Source organism: Nicotiana tomentosiformis, chromosome 2, assembly GCF_000390325.3.
Source record: "Nicotiana tomentosiformis chromosome 2, ASM39032v3, whole genome shotgun sequence".
Taxonomy (NCBI): domain Eukaryota; kingdom Viridiplantae; phylum Streptophyta; class Magnoliopsida; order Solanales; family Solanaceae; genus Nicotiana; species Nicotiana tomentosiformis.
The window spans coordinates 73,686,153-73,703,796 of NC_090813.1; the positions used below are offsets into that span (position 1 = coordinate 73,686,153).

The 17,644-nt window shown below is 35.4% G+C and overlaps 1 protein-coding gene across 1 annotated transcript; it reads left to right on the top strand.

Moving 5' to 3' along the window:
* Positions 1-211: 211 nt before the first annotated feature.
* Positions 212-1,688, top strand: LOC104111721 (transcription factor bHLH162). Its single transcript, XM_009621479.4, has 3 exons — positions 212-487; positions 788-1,129; positions 1,347-1,688. Exons 1-3 carry the CDS (start codon positions 356-358, stop codon positions 1,425-1,427), a joined length of 555 nt encoding a protein of 184 aa, XP_009619774.1. The 5' UTR covers positions 212-355; the 3' UTR covers positions 1,428-1,688.
* Positions 1,689-17,644: the final 15,956 nt, after the last annotated feature.

Consider the following 17,644-nt stretch of genomic DNA (forward strand, 5'->3'; position numbering starts at 1 on the left):
ACCAATTTCATAATCAGGCTGATATTGATTGATACAGTCTCTTGGACTCTTGGGTTCCCATTATTGGAGAATCAAGAATGGTCAAAAATAGTCACATCTGGGACCATAAAGATAATAGGACAGCCCTACCTACCATTCTATCATCTTTTTCACCCTCACATAATCATGTTGTATTCTCCTTCAGTTATTGCCTTTCGCTTTTATTTACTACAGTATTACTCAACTTTTGCTTCTCCACTGTTTCAGAAATACAAAAAAAATAATAAGTCCTACAAATATATTTAACACCTTCTGTTAAAGATAGGACTGAGATCTTGTTATTTCCCAAGTTTGTTGGAGAGGCATATATATAGATATGGAGCAGTGTAACGACCCTAGTTCCTTATCAAAAGCTGACAGAAAAACTATTGAGAAAAACAGAAGAAATCAAATGAAAGGTCTTTATTCCGAGCTCAATTCTCTTGTGCCTCATCAACAACATTCTAGGGTTCTTTTCTTTTCTCCTCTATTTTTAATTTTCTCGGATGTTTATCTTCTTTTAATTTCAAGCACATTTTCATGCTTATATCCCCAAAACCCCTCTGATTTAGCTCATGTTGGAAATCGTATGGAGATCTAGTAGAAGCTTCATATATTAATCGAAACATGAGTAACATACTTCGAAATCATATAAGTCATGCTTTTTTTTCTTTTTTTAAATAAAATTTAAAATATGAAATTGCAGTTATTCGCTAGCATGTTGCATTGACTTCCTTAAGGTAATTAATTATCTGAGCTTAATTTGCAGGAAGTTTTATCGCTGCCTGATCAACTGGAAGAAGCAGCCAACTATATTAAGAAACTGCAGATAGATTTGGAAAGAATGAGACAGAGAAAAGAAAGCTTAACTGTTGGTGAAAATTCAAGTTCAATTACGTCAAGCAGTGGGAGAAAGGAAACATTGCCATTATTGCCACATCTTGAAATACATCATGTGGATTCATCTCTAGACGTTGTTCTAATTACTCGTATAGATTATCAGTTCATATTCAACGATATTATACGTATGCTTCACGAAGAAAACCTAGAAGTTATCAATGCTAGTTATACTCTCATTGGTGACACCATCTTCCATTCCATACATTCAAAGGTACGTAGAAATTACACTGGGTTCAACCGAACTCATTCTTTTGGATCGAATTATGTATATTTATGAGGGGGAAAAAAAGAAATGAAAATGTATTTCTATAACAAAATTACATGACTTAATCTAAATCTATGACTAGATTCTGGATTCGCTTCCGTGGATTTGTTTAGTTTGTGATATGATATATGATATAGATATGTTTTTTCTTGATAAAATGTAGGTGGGAGAATGTGCAACAGGATACAGAGCTGCAAGAATCTCAGACAGATTAAAGAAGTTTGTTGGTTCAGGTGCTAGCTAGCTAGCTAGCAACTAAATTACTACTACTATTTCTTTTGGCATGTGCTAAATTATTTCTGCTTGCTGCTTTAGTACTTATCCCGTTCATGTTTTTTCTTTTTCCTATCAATGAATAGATCCAAGAAAGAGTTGTGTATGAATTGTGGGATAAGAGTAACGCACCGTGTATCAAGGTTCTAGTTTCATTTTTACGGTGAAAAATGGATTTCTGTTGAACAATTTCCTGCATTATTATTGAATTTGTCCAGTTTTCAATCTTTAATCGATTGGTCATATGTTATGTTAATATTGCACTCATTTCCCCACCTATATCCTCTTGTGTTTTTTTCTTTTATTTTTGTTGATGAACTTACATTTTTGACTTGATCACTCAATAACTGTAAGAAATCTACAATTATAAATACAGTGTTTTAGATTACAAGGGTTTAACAAGGTATGACCTTATTGGTCGTGGCCTCTTTGGTTTGACTTGGCGTGTGACATAATCAGAGAGTGTCAAATACATCACATGAGTTTGGATGTTAGAATGAAATAACATTCAAATGGACGTTGTACTTATAGTGTATATATATATTTCTCGGATCTATATTTCTCGAATTGACTTGAACGCTTCTCGATCCCTTATAAGGAGTATATATCATTAAAATAAATTTCACCTACAAATTATTTCTGGAAATGTATAAGTAAGCTCAACTGGATACCCAATAATTAGTTAGCATAAGAGTTAATTAACTTTTACCTTATCATTTTTGTCGCGTAATGAGACATCATTCATTCAATTCCCAGGCTACGTACAGTAGGGGATAAGGGTTGTCTAGGCTATTTCAAAGATAAAAAGCTATAAGTACTTGTGGTCCTAAAATGACAATGTGGCTAGTACAAATCTTCCTTTTGCTAATCTCTTCTCTTCCACTCAATCCTCTTTTGTACATAAACCTTTTTCTAAGTTCTGTTTTAACCAATTTCTTTCCGAACTGATAATAGCATCTTTATTGGCTTTAGATACACGATGTTCTTGCGAGTCCGGAACCCAAATATTATATAATTAGACTCAAGCTAAGTATAACGCATTAATTAATTTAATGCGCTATGTATGTCCCTTTTTTTAATGGACACTGTTAATGTCGCTCTTTCTTTGTTCTTGAAATACTCATGACGCATGAAAAGATAAAGAAATTTAATGTACTAAAATAGAAGCACAGTGTTGGGTGGTGCAATGGTTAAATGCTAGATACAAAGTTGGGTTTGAACTCAAACTCAAATGTTCGAATCCTATCACCACCAACAGTTTGTTTTTCGATCTTTTTTCATTATTTGGTTTAAGTATTTAGATATAAATACTTTAATATTTATAATTACTTTTTAATTTAATTAAAATCATTTAATACTTATTAGAAAATTATGACGTTTGAATTCATTTAAAGTATATAAAAAAAAAGCCTTTTATTATTTCGTTAAAAAAATCTACCGATATTTTTAATAGTTGTTATTTTGTATTATATGCAAAACAAAATTATTATTTTTCTCTTTTTATTTTCAAATTAGAATTATGATTTTTATTTTATAGTTAAAATTTCATAAGAGAAATTTAATTAATATATACAGTTTTTTTTTGCAATTAATTAATATATACAGTTTAATCTATTGCTTGGAATTTTTTTATTTTTTAATATTTTTCTTTTTAAATTTAATTATTAAAATTTTTGTTATATTTACACTATATGAATTTTATTAATCAAAATTCTAATTATATTTTTTATATTTTTCCTGAAATGTATTTTTTATTTCTCCTTTTATTCCTTGGCTATTGTAATAGTATTATCCATTTAAATTTTTTAAATATGAATATGGTTGTTCTTATTATTAAATATAAACTGATTATAATCATTTAATTTTTAAAATTATAATTCATTAGGATTATTATTAGCTAAGTAATGGAATATAATTCTTATATTCTTATTCGGAAAACTAATTAAATGGTTGCTCATAGACTAAATTTTTTCTAATAAGAATTATCCTTAGATAAACTGATTATAACTATTTAATTTATGAACAACCATTTAATTAATTTTTTTAACTAAATTTTCATAAACTAAACAATATTTATAATCATTTAGTTTATGAACAATCATTTAATTAATTATCCTGATAAGAATATGAAAATCATAATCCATTACTTAGCTAATAATAATTCTTGGATTATAATTTTAAAGATTAAATAGTTATAATTAGCTTATATTTAATAATAAGAAAATTATAAGATTTATAATTAGAATTTCGACTAATAAAATTCATAAAGTGTAAATATAACTAAAATTTTAATAATTAAATTTAAAAAGAAAAATATCAAAAAATAAAATATTGTTGGTGGAAGGAATCGAACCTTGGAGCTCAAGGCCAAAATCAGACATTGCACCACCCAACACTCTACTTCTCTTTTAGTACATTAAATTCACTTTATCTACTTTTCCTGAGTCATGTGGATTTCAAGAACAAAGAAAGAGGGACGTTAACAGTGTTCGTTAAAGAAAGGGACATAGCGCAATAAATTAATGCATTATGCCTGTTTTTCTCTCTCTCTCTCTTTTTTTTTTTTTTGCCATAGTTTGGTAGCTCGAGTCTAATTAGACAATATTTGGGTCCAAAGTCCAAACTCATGTCTTCCTGCTGGCTTACATATTCGTTTCCGTGTGTGATAGCGAGTAACCTAGCTCGTCAATATTTAGGGTCTATTTGTAGTTGGACAAAAAGAAATTTTCCGACTTGATTTTATTATCAGCATCATAATCAAAATGTTTGTTTAGTTAGTATACGAAAAAAAGTTTAGTCAAAAGTACCTAATATATTTTTTGGGTAATCTATATGTTTAACCAATTATTCTGTAATTGCTTTTAAATATATGGTAACATCTTTATACTCAAAGGTGTACTCAAGATTTCAAGAGCATGAGGCACCATCGTCAGAGATCCGAGTTTCTGTCCTAGAAATGTATTTTTGATTTAGGAATTTTAAAATCAAAACAAAGACTAAAGAAATAGAAGAGAAAAAAACAAAAAGAAAACGTGTAACCAATAAAAAAGGGGGGGAAAATAAAAAAGTGTGTTTAATTAGAAAAAGTGGCAGGGGTATGGGGATTTATCACTATTTATTAATTAAAATATAATTTTAAAAAAAAAGAGTACTAGAATCGAACCCCAAACTAAACAGTAAAAGGTGAACCTTCTTATTAGTGCACTAAAGTGTCACGTAAGCTTGAGTTCACTAATGTTAATTTAAATATTTGAATTGTAACTCAATAGTGTTATACATGATTTAAGGAGAAGAGAATGTTATAATTCTGTATTGCTGTAATAAACAATTAAATTTTCTGAAAAAATAAAACAGAAAGTTAGTAATACTTATTTAACGAAATAGATTCTGAAAAATAAAAAACAGTATAGGAATAAATCGAGCCCACTGAATACACAGTGTGTCCTTAAGAAAATTATTCCCCTCAAGTACCCGAGGTGCTGGAATATATCCTCCCAGGATAGAACGATTTAACTCACCAGAGTGTTGGTACCAAAACGCCAGTGAACAGCGAGCCACTCGAAGGCCGTAAAACACACTAGAATTTATTGTGCAGAAGAAGAAGCTCAGAAAATTTCGTAAGGAAAGATTCTGGGATTCAAACTCTATTTATAGAGTTGCTGGCATTGTTTCTAAAAAGGTTTGCAACCTTTCAGAAACAGCCATGGCTGTTGGAACAGGGTTGTTTGAAATATTGCGGAAAAATATATTTAAAATAATCCGAAAAAGAAAACGGGCCTGACCGAACCTGGTCGCGGGTCATGGGTTTTTCCGGATTGAATTTTTCGTTAATTATTTAATTAATTAATTAAATAATTGAAAGGAATTTTGTCCAAAGAGATTAATCAATCAATCGATCTTTGACCAAATCCAAATTCAAATCCGAATCCGAAACCGAAACCAAAGCCGAAGCCGAGCCGAGCGAGCGACGACGACGACGGCGTGAGGTTTGCCTTCTTCTTAACTCTTTAAAAGCTAGAAGAAGAGCAATTATATATATATATACCCATCAAAAGCCTTTTCTTTCTCCGATATAGGACAATGTCCCTTTGCCAAGGAAAACTCAAATATTTCATTTCTCCTCCATTTCTCATTCACCCTCTTTAAGCTACACAAGCTTAAAATCCTAACAATCCCCCACATGAATGGGGAATGGCTATAAAATAAAGGAATGCACGGACGCGTGTGTATTTTACATGTAAGAATTAATTGCATCTGGATAAGTAGGTTTTCCTTTGAACTTTCCGTAGTGAATTTATATCGGATATACTCGGTCAATCGGTAGATTTGATATCTTTGAACCGCCGAGCTTTGTTGTATACCTATATAACATAAGTCACACAATCAATCCTTAACCATCTATGGTTCTCACGATTATGTTCGTTTCAACCATGAACACCGCTTGATTTCATGAGTGCTTAGAGAATGGGCCTTTACTTTCATTCCCCTTGAAGCGGCTTACACTTCACACTCACATAGATGATTTCTAAACGTGTAATCCTATAGACACACTATCTGGTCATATCCTGCCAGACTTAGCAAATTATTAAAAAACCTTTAAGCTTTGTTGACTCATCAAAAAGCCTTAATGTTTTATCTCGATTTCTGAACATTGTCTTCATCACGAGAATGGGTTGAGTTATTTAACAATGTTGAACTGTCATTCATAACTTTGTTCGATCTCTTTGAACCTAGCTCGTGGGATCTCCAGTCTGCTAGGTAGAGTTACCGTCATGATGACTTGTCCTAGACCTTAACCCCATTCCCTTTGATGATCTTTCAACTGCCTCTCTAGATAGGCCTTTTGTAAGTAGATCCAACACGTTATCTCTTGACTTTATGTAGTCAATTGTGATAACATCACTAGATAATAGTTGTCTAACGGTATTGTATCTCTGTCGTATATGACGAGATTTTCCGTTATACATAACGCTCCATGCGCTGCCTATTGCCGCTTGACTATCACAATGTATACAAATAGGTGCCAAAGGTTTGGGCCAAAATGGAATATCTTCCAAGAAATTTCGGAGCCATTCAGCTTCTTCACCGGCCTTATCTAAAGCTATGAATTCAAATTCCATTGTAGAATGAGCGATGCACGTTTGTTTGGATGATTTCCAAGACACTGCTCCACCCCCAATTGTGAAAATATATCCACTCGTGGATTTAATTTCAGATGATCCAGTGATTCAATTTGCATCACTATATCCCTCGATCACGGAGGGATATTTGTTATAATGCAAAGCGTAATTTTGGGTATGTTTGAGATACCCCAAAACTTGTTTCATTGCCATCCAATGTATGTGATTGGGATTACTTGTAAACCAACTCAGTTTACTAATAGCACATGTTATATCTGGTCGTGTACAATTCATGATATATATCAAACTTCCCAATACTCTTGCATAATCCAATTGTGAGTCACTTTCACCTTCATTCTTTTGAAGTGCATAACTCACGTCAATTGGAGTCTTGGCAATTTTGAAATCCAAATACTTAAACTTGTCAAGTACCTTTTCAATGTAGTGAGACTGTGATAATGCTAGACCTTGTGAAGTCTTGTGAATTCTGATTCCTAAGATCACATCAGCAACTCCTAAGTCTTTCATATCGAATTTGCTAGCCAACATGCGCTTAGTAGCATTTATATCTGCCATGTTTTTGCTCATTATCAACATGTCATCAACATATAAATAAACAATGACTTCATGACCTGGAGTGTTTTTAATGTAAACACTTTTGTCGCACTCGTTGATTTTAAACCCACTTGCCAACATTGTTTGGTCAAATTTGGCATGCCATTGCTTGGGTGCTTGTTTAAGTCCATAAAGCGACTTAACAAGTTTGCACACTTTCTTTTCTTTACCAGTTACCACAAAACCCTCAGGTTGTTCCATGTAAATCTCTTCCTCTAATTCTCCATTTAAGAAAGCTGTTTTAACATCCATTTGATGGATTTCAAGACCATACACGGCCGCTAGTGCCACTAACACCCTAATAGATGTTATCCTCGTTACTAGCGAGTAAGTGTCAAAGTAATCAATGCCTTCCTTTTGTCTATAACCTTTGACAACAAGTCTTGCCTTATATTTGTCAATAGTGCCATCAGCTTTCACTTTCCGTTTAAAGATCCATATCGAACCTAAAGGCTTATTTCCCGGAGGAAGATCTACCAATTCCCATATATGGTTATCCAAAATTGATTGAATCTCACTATTGATTGCCTCTTTCCAAAACGCTGAATCAAAAGATGACATAGCTGCTTTAAAAGATTGAGGCTCATGTTCAAGCAAGAATGTCACAAAATTTGGTCCAAAGGAAGTAGATGTTCTTTGACGTTTGCTATGCCTTGGATCTTCTATACTTGGAGTATTTTCCTTTGGTTCTTCCCGAGGTCGTTTAGGGCTTTCACTTAACGACTCACATTTAGTTTTATACGGATAGATGCTTTCAAAGAATTCAGCATTATCTGATTCCATTACCGTATTAACATGAATTTCGGGATTATCGGATTTATGAACCAAAAACCGACATGCTTTACTGTTTGTAGCATATCCAATGAAAATGCAATCAACAGTTTTTGGTCCGATTTTAACCCTTTTAGGTAAAGGAACTTGTACCTTTGCTAGACACCCCCACACTTTGAAATATTTTAAGTTGGGTTTTCTTCCTTTCCATTTTTCATATGGAATAGATTGCGTTTTGCGGTGGGGTACTCTGTTGAGTATTCGGTTAGCTGTAAGGATAGCTTCGCTCCACAAACTCTGCGGTAATCCGGAACTTATTAATAAAGAATTCATCATTTCCTTTAATGTCCGATTTTTTCTTTCCACAATTTCATTGGATTGAGGTGTGTAAGGTGCAGTAGTTTGATGGATAATTCCATATTCCGAACATATTTCTGCAAATGGAAATTCATATTCTCCACCCCTATCACTTCTAATCATTTTGATCTTTTTATTCAATTGATTCTCCACTTCATTCTTGTATTGCTTAAATGCTTCAATTGCTTCATCCTTACTATTAAGCAAATAAACATAACAATATCGAGTGCAGTCGTCAATAAAAGTAATAAAATACTTTTTCCCACCTCGAGATGGTGTCGACTTCATATCACAAATGTCAGTATGAATTAAGTCTAAATGATTTGAATTCCTTTCAATAGACTTATAAGGATGTTTTACAAACTTAGACTCAACACATATTTGACATTTTGATTTATTACACTCGAATTTAGGCAACACTTCTAAATTAATTAACTTCCGCAAGGTTTTGTAATTGACATGTCCTAAACGAATATGCCATAAATCATTTGACTCCAATAAATAAGAAGAAGCTGCAATTTTATTCATACTGTCAACAACCATTACATTTAGTTTGAAGAGGCCCTCTGTGAGGTAGCCCTTTCCAACATATATTTTATTCTTGCTTACAACAACTTTATCAGAAATAAATATACATTTGAATCCATTCTTAACAAGCAAAGAAGTAGAAACTAAATTCTTCCTAATAGTAGGAACATGAAGAACGTTGTTGAGCGTTAACACCTTGCCGGAAGTCATTTTCAGGAATATCTTCCCATAACCTTCAATCTTGGCTGTTGCAGTATTTTCCATGGAAAGCTCTTCTTCGGGACCAGCAGTAGAGTAAGTCGCAAATGCTTTCTTGACAGCACAAACATGTCGAGTGGCTCCAGAGTCAATCCACCACTCCTTCGGATTTCCAACTAGGTTGCATTCCGAAAGCATTGCACACAGATCATCAATATCATTATTCTTCTCCACTATGTTGGTCTGTCCCTTCTTCTTATACTTTTTCGGGAGACGACAATCAGGGGCTTTGTGATCGGTTTTTCCACAATTGTAGCAGCTTCCCTTGAATTTCTTTTTGTTCTGTTCCTTAGTCTGTCCAGAAGACCTCTTTCTCTTCTTACTTTTTGGAGAAATCTCCTCAACGATACCCATGATCGTTGAATTTCCACGAGACTTCTTCTCGGCTGTTTTGTTGTCTTCCTCAATATTGAGACGAATCATAAGATCTTCCAACTTCATTTCTTTGCACTTGTGCTTAAGATAGTTCTTGAAATCTCTCCACGAAGGAGGCAATTTTTCAATCATTGCAACCACTTGAAATGCTTCATTCACGATCATACCTTCAACAATAAGGTCATGAAAAATAAGTTGAAGCTCCTGAACTTGGGTTCCAACAGTTTTACTGTCTATCATTTTATAGTCTAGAAACTTGGCAACCAGGAACTTCTTCAAGCATGCATCTTCAGTCTTGTACTTCTTCTCAAGTGCGTCCCATAATTCTTTCGAAGTATTCATCGCACTGTACACATTGTACAAGTCATCCTCTAAAGCGCTTAAGATATAGCCTTTGCAAAAAAAATCTGTCTGCATCCACGCCTCAACAATCATGAATTTCTCGTTGTCTGGCATGTCCGCAGCAGGCACTGGAGGTTCTTCACTAGTGAATTTCTGCATACCAAGTGTGGTAAGCTAGAAGAACACCCTTTGCTGCCATCCTTTGAAGTTGGCTCTGGAAAATTTCCCCAGTTTCTCTGCCGGTGGAACAACAGTCCGGCTTGACAAGGCTATCATCGTCGTCACAATAGTCACAGAAGAATTTTCGTTATCAATTGCCATTTCTCACTGTAAATAATAGAAGAGTTCAATTAATGGCAAAATCAGAACAGTAAACAATACTGTTATTAACAAAAAAAAGTATGTATAATAAATAAAATCGAAGTTTTTATATACTGTTTCACAGGAAAACGATGAAGTTTTTATGTTCTTCAAATCGTTTTATGAATTTCAATACTCTGATGAAGTTTTTTATATCTTCAAATCAGAATAATAAAATTCAGAAGGAGTAGAAAACCACACATGTTTTAATCTCCACAAATAAAATACAGAATATAATAAAATAATTTCCTTAAAAATGTTATAAATCTGTATTGCTGTAATAAACAATTAAACTTTCTGAAAAAACAAAACAGAAAGTTAGTAATACTTGTTTAACGAAATAGATTCTGAAAAACAAAAAATAGTATAGGAATAAATCGAGCTCACTGAATACACAGTGTGTCCTTAAGGAAATTATTCCCCTCAAGTACAGAAAATTTCGTAAGAAAAAATTCTGGGCCTGACCGAACCGGGTCGCGGGTCATTGGTTATTCCGGATTGAATTTTTCGTTAATTATTTAATTAATTAATTAAATAATTGAAAGGAATTTTGTCCAAAAAGATTAATCAATCAATCTTTGACCGAAGCCGAAGCCGAGCGACGACGACGACGGCGCGAGGCTTGCCTTCTTCTTAACTCTTTAAGAACTAGAAGAAGAGCAATTATATATATACCCATCAAAATTATTTTCTTCCTCCAATATGGGACAATGTCCCTTTTAAAGCCTTTTCTTCCTCCGATATGGGACAATGTCCCTTTGCCAAGGGAAACTCAAATATTTCATTTTTCCTCCATTTCTCATTCACCCTCTTTAAGCTACACAAGCTTAAAATCCCAACAGAATGGGTTCACGTGAACCCACCCCTCCCATTTGCATCCACCTATTCATACTCTGTCAAAGGAGGCGCTAAATGAATTTGGAGAAATAGTACGAGGATTTAATTAATATGTACCTAAAAGGAAGGGGGAAAAAAGAAATTATAAGAGGGGCCAGTTTGTTTATGTTGTTCAAATAGTCATACGAAAATCATTTAGGACTTGTACTTACTATATAAGAACCTGCTATAAGCATATCTATTAAACTAACATGGTGAAATAGGAGTCGCAAGATAAGTGACAATATATTGACAACTGAACATACGTTATAAACCTTTATTTAAAGAAAACATGAACCAGAAAAGTCATTAATCAGGTGTTAACAGACCTAGGTCAAATCATAAAAGAGCCAAAAGTTAATAGATGAAAAACATTTTGAGTTGTAGATCAACTTGAGTCTCTAATTATTATTTGCTAAAGAGCAATGCCAGTATTTGGGAATGAGAACTGATATCATAATTCTCAATTCATATGATATTTGAGTAGGCAGGAACTTACGGCCATTGTATCTGGGTATCTGTTGGGCCCAAACTTATGTACAGTTGCTATTCAACCCGTTTATGCAAGTAAAATACCTTCTTGGCCCAATTTCATGCACTGGTCTAGGATCCCCTTATTTATCTCTTCTTTCCCTTTTCCTTCTATTTACTGGATATGGTATTTTGGAATAAAAAAACTAAAGATGATTATAAGGGGGAATTTGTTTTTCAAATCTTAAACAAAATTGGTTGGCATTCAGGGAAATTTTGCAACACGTGAAAGGAACATGACCAATAATCTGAAGAACAGTCACTATAATGCTATTGAATCAAATCATGAACAAAGCAAAGAGGAGAGTAGAATTTAGAGTTATAGGACGAGTGTTATTTTCACCTCACGCCTCTCGCACCTTATTCCAGCTCGAACTAAGTTTCACAATAGTTAGAGTAATTATGGCAACCGATCACAATACTCGTCCCGCTGAACCTGGCTCTAATATCAAGATAATAATGGACACCTGGTACCTAACTCAACCCCAAAAGATAAATCAACTGACAAGTCATACCAAATACCATATGGAACTCCACCGAAACTTAATTGTGGTATTTTGGACTCAAGCGACCAAAATATGTAAAAAAAAAAAAAAAAAAAAATGGGCACCATTATATATATAGCGCGGTTATTCACCGTGTTATACCTTAACGGTACGTTTGTCCGTTAAGGTATAGCGCGGTGAATAGCCGCGCTATAGGTATAGCGCGCATATATACCATGCTATACATAAATGTTGGGTCCCCCAATAATTCTTCTGCACTTAACTGACATACCAATAATTCATAGGGGTATAGCGTGCATATATACCGCGCTATACATCAAATAATTGTACCCCGGGACTGATTTTTTCCTTATTTAAGGAGTTTCAGAATTTTGTAAAAATCCATTAAGGATCCTTCAAGTCTTCCGAAATATTTGTTCATTAAATATTTATTTGTTAAGTTATTTTGTATTTTGTCATAATGTTCGAATAGCGAAAAATTAGGGTTTTATTATATTGGGGGGGTAAGGTTGTGGTGGAGAATAACTAAGTGCACTATAGTTGTTCTCCATAATGTCATGTTAAGTTGCCACTTACAATGGAGTACGATACATTAGTATCGTTGTTATGTAAAAAAAAAATGAGTGTGAGCAAACGTTCAGTGAATATTAAAGTAACTAGAAGATATCTGTATTCTATTACTCCGCAAGGGGTTGCTGCTGTGTTGAGTTTAACATCGAAGACGATAAAACTCTGAAATATTTTCTTAGGACTCCGGATGAACAGCGGGAAATTCTTCTGATAAAAATGTTGGAAATGTACGTCAAGGCTGAAAACGTTCGCAATAATGAGGTTTCACAAAGCAGGGATATCCCTCAATCATCAAGTGGTTATTTTGGAGCAGTTTTAGCCAAACAGGTTCCGGTCAAAAAGTTTGGCCTGATCTAAACTTATCTCTGCGAGCGAATGAGGAGCGAGGAAATAATCTCTCCCATAGTTTACATAATCCACAAGCCGAGTGATAAACTTTAATTTTTCTTTGTGTTACGATATTTTTATGTATTAAATTTTTATTAACACTCATATATTCCACAGGGGGTACCGGCCAGATATGAACTTTACAAGTTGTGAACCAACGGCCAGTTGGAATATGCCTAGTTTTGGTGTGTTGGATCATGGTGGTCCATCCGGGAGTCATCATCAACAGGATAATGTGCATTATGGGATATCAACACTTTATGATTTGTAAGTGAAGTGATAAAGTGTATATGTAAAGTTTGGATGAATTTGAGAAACTCATTATTTTATTGGTTGTGTAGTAAAAACGAGCAACTTGAATGTCCTGTCCTTACTCAATTGCCCGAAGACGATATATTTAATCGGGATCTGGCAAATGCGCAGAGTCAGAAAGAGAATAGTGATTATGATAACAATGCTGATGAGTCTGGAGAAGAAACACCCTTCCCTGATGAGGGTGATGATGATGAGGACGAGAATGTTGAACCTAATTTGACGAGGGAGCATGCTCCACCTCCCTTAGACCAAGAGTGTATGAGTCCCATGTGCCTTTTCATTCAAGGGAGATTCCCTACCTTGATCATTTGCCAAGTATGCCGGATGTGGATGCCCTCACAAGGAATCGTGACAAAATTCGGACAGCAATGTGGGATGAATCTAGGGCAACGATGTTGTCAAAGGGCATAGAAGGAACCGTATGCCTACCACCATTACTGTTAGGTTCTGTACAGAATTTGCGTGCATGGAAGGATTCGTATGCCTACCACCATTACTGTGTGAGGCACCTGAAGGCCAACTTTCAGATGGCTTATTCGAACAAGGAGTTGCATAATTTAATGTGGATGGCTACAACAAATCACCAAGAGTGTAAATTCAGGAGGCGAATGGAATTGATCAGATAGAAAGACCAAGGAGCCTATAATTGGTTGATGCGACATGAGCTTGACAAGTGGACTTTGCATGCGGATGGTGGCAGAAGATGGAGAATTCACACTACAAATGTGTTAGAGTCTTTCAACGGGTTATTGAAGTTTGCACGTGGATTGCCTGTCACTGCCATAGTGCGTATGTCATTCAAGCAGATGGCGGAGAGGTTCATTGAAAGATCTAGAGGTACATTGTCATTGATGGAAATGGTGTTGAATTTATGCCAATACCAATGAAAAGATTTGAGAAATACTGGAAGCGAGCATAGTGGCATTCATTTTTGCATTATTGCAACGAGCAAAATATTTTTGAAGTTTGCATTGTTATTCATCACAACCGTGGGAATAATACACACACCGTCAATGAAGCCAGAAGGTTATACTCCTATGGAAAATGGTCCATATATCACATGTCGTGCTCACATGCCATGAAGTGCTTTCGACATACAGGTTTTGCGGCAACGAGGTACGTTGATAAAGAATATAATATTTCTGCATACTTAAACACCTATAGTGGATAATTGCAATCAGTGGGTGCTGAGCATTATTGGTTGCCGAAATCATTTAAAATGGTGTGTAACAAGGATTATGTGCGTCAACGACAAGTGCAAAAATAAACGTATATACGGAACCAAATGGATGTTGGTGATAACGTTTATGCACGTAAATGTGGCATATGTTCCCAAACAGGACACGACCGTCGTAAATGTCCTTCAGTTGGTTTGGGTAGCAGTGGTAATTCAGCTCTTGGTGGAAGTTCATTCAATGTGCCCAATTATCAAGGATACACGTAGTGTTTTGTTGTAGTAATTTGTTGTAATAAATGTATGTAAATATTTAGCTTGCAAAATGTATGAAATAAAATTATGTTTCTATTGGGGTTAAATCTAATTGATATTTAGCATTAATACTTCAGTACAACAATTTAACATACACCCCAAGAAAAAAAAACATATGTCATTCACCATTTTCGTCGTTGTCTGGCACTATTTAATTGTCATTGTCTTCATTTTCTTCATCAACATCGTGTACGCACCCTTCAGGCTCGAGGGCATCGTAATCTAGGCCCCATTTGACACACATTTCTCGTATTTCATTGCTATCATCAACAAGACCACTTGCTTGATTTCTACAATAATATGGGACTTCTACATCTAACGTCTGTGGTAGAAACTTAGGTAGTTCCTCCCACTCCATAACTGTTGAGAAAACAAGATAATCACTGTCTCTATGCATATTTTCATTTTCTAATAAATCCCAATACTGATCCTCCGTTCCTCCCAGGTATTAAAGATCATCCATTGCATGATGAACAACTAGTGCCTTTTTCATCTCTAGAATCTCCTTCATCAAATGCCGAATCACTTCTAGTTCATCTTTGTGTGTGTTTGTTTGGAAGGTTGCAGGCAGTGCTTGTGGCACAACAAGCCCATGTCAGTGACATAGTACTTCATAATCACATCATTTTGAATAAAGGGGAACCCATTGTAGTTTTTCGCCCCAAATTTGCATACCTTCAGGCTTTGTAGAATGTGCTTCGCCCTCAATAATGTGCCCTGCAACTTTGAGATCAGTGTGTATACTAATAGGCTTATTTTCCAAGGGACGCAGAACATCATATCACCTGTCATCAACCAAAATCAGTATAGAAACCTAGCATATTCTTTTCAAGGTAGGGATCGATAGTGTTAAGACGTGTTCCATGGGGATCTGTTGAACAACCTTCACCATTTTGCCTCTTCTTGAACCACTTATTAAATGTTAGTGTCATTTTTGTAATGGATGTTGTAATGTTTCTTCAAATTGTCTTTGAATATAGATCTCTTGGTTCAGTTTAAGAAGTTGTCTTATGCCCTAAAGAATCGTTATCACGCGCAATAGAGCACGCCACCAATATGCGTTATGTGTATTGTCTTGTCGACTTGAAAAAGATGTCGTTCTAGAAAAGCTGTCTTGTACCCTAAAGAATCATTATCACGCGCAACATAGCGTGCCACCAATATGTGTTATGTGTATTGTCTTGTCGACCTGAAAAAGCTGTCGTTCTGGAAAAGCTATCTTGTACCCTAAAGAATCATTATCACAAGCAACATAGTGCGCCACCAATATGTGTTTTGTGTATTGTCTTGTCGACCTGAAAAAGCTGCCGTTTTGGAAAACTGCCACGACCCAAAATCTCACCTATCGTGATGGCGCCTATCTCAATACTAAGCAAGCCAACAATCTTAATAAACCACCATATCTTTTAAGTCTGAAAACATAATATTTAAATTCAGCGGAAGAAATCCCTCAAATACAGATATACACACTCCCAAAACCCGGTGTCACTAAGTACATGAGCATCTAATATGAATACAAAGTCTGACTGATAAAACACTGTCTGAAAGTATAAAACAGTACAATAACTGAAAGAAAGAAAGTCAAGGTCAGCGAACTCCAGGCAACCACCTTGATAGTCTCCAACTAATAGCACTCAGAGATCTAACAATCGCCGTCTCTGAAATCACCTAGATCTGCACACGAGGTGCAGAGTGTAGTATGAGTACAACTAACTCAATAAGTAACAATACTAACCTCTCGGCTGAAAGTAGTGACGAGCTCCGTAGGTACAGTCCAGTACATAAATAATGGTACAGATATGTAGGCATGCTTTCAAGTTCAACAGTTAAACTTAGTACAAGCAAAAATAGACCAATACTGCATGATATGAGGAATATGACATCTCAGTGGAAAGACCTCATGTACTACTGGTCGCAAATCATTCGGTCACTCGGTACTGTTTATGCCCAAACCAGCCCAGGGATATTCCATCATGTATATATATATATATATACATATCGACTGGCAGTCAGTCACTCAGTACTGTATAAGGCCAATCCAGCCCTGGGTAATTTATCTCCAAATATAAATGATATGGACAAGATCCATGTCGAGGGAAAATTCATCACAATATAAATAAGTAAGGCAAGTCCATGCCCTGGAAGTCCATCCCGAATATATAGTCATCTACGCTAAATGCGGGTGTGTACAGACTCCGGAGGGGCTGCTTCAGCCCAAGAATGATATAAAGCCGATATGGCCTACTGCAGGCGGGCAGTCCCGATCCGTATAATAATAAAGCCTATAAGGCCTGCTGCAGACGGGTAACCCCGTTCTATATAATAATAATATATAAAGACAATATGGCCTACTGCAGGCGGGCAGCCCCGATTAAACAAACGTTCGTCCTCGAACGGGATTAGAATCATACCTAGAGTCTCAAATAGGTGTGGATATTTGCTCCGCATCTCCCGCTCAATATCCCAAGTAGCTTCTCCGACTGGATGGCCTATCCACTATACCTTCACTGACGTTATGTTCTTTGATTTCAACTTTCGAACTTGTCGGTCTAAAATAGTCACCGGCTCCACATCATAAGTCAAATTAACGTCCGACTGCACTGTACTGAAATCCAAAATATGAGACAGATCCCCGACATACTTTCGGAGCATGGATACATGGAACACTGAATGCACACCTGATAGACTAGGTGGCAAAGCAAGTTCATAAGCCACCTCTTCAATCTTCTTAAGTATCTCAAAAGGCCTAATATACTGAGGGCTCAGCTTGCCCTTCTTCCCGAACCTC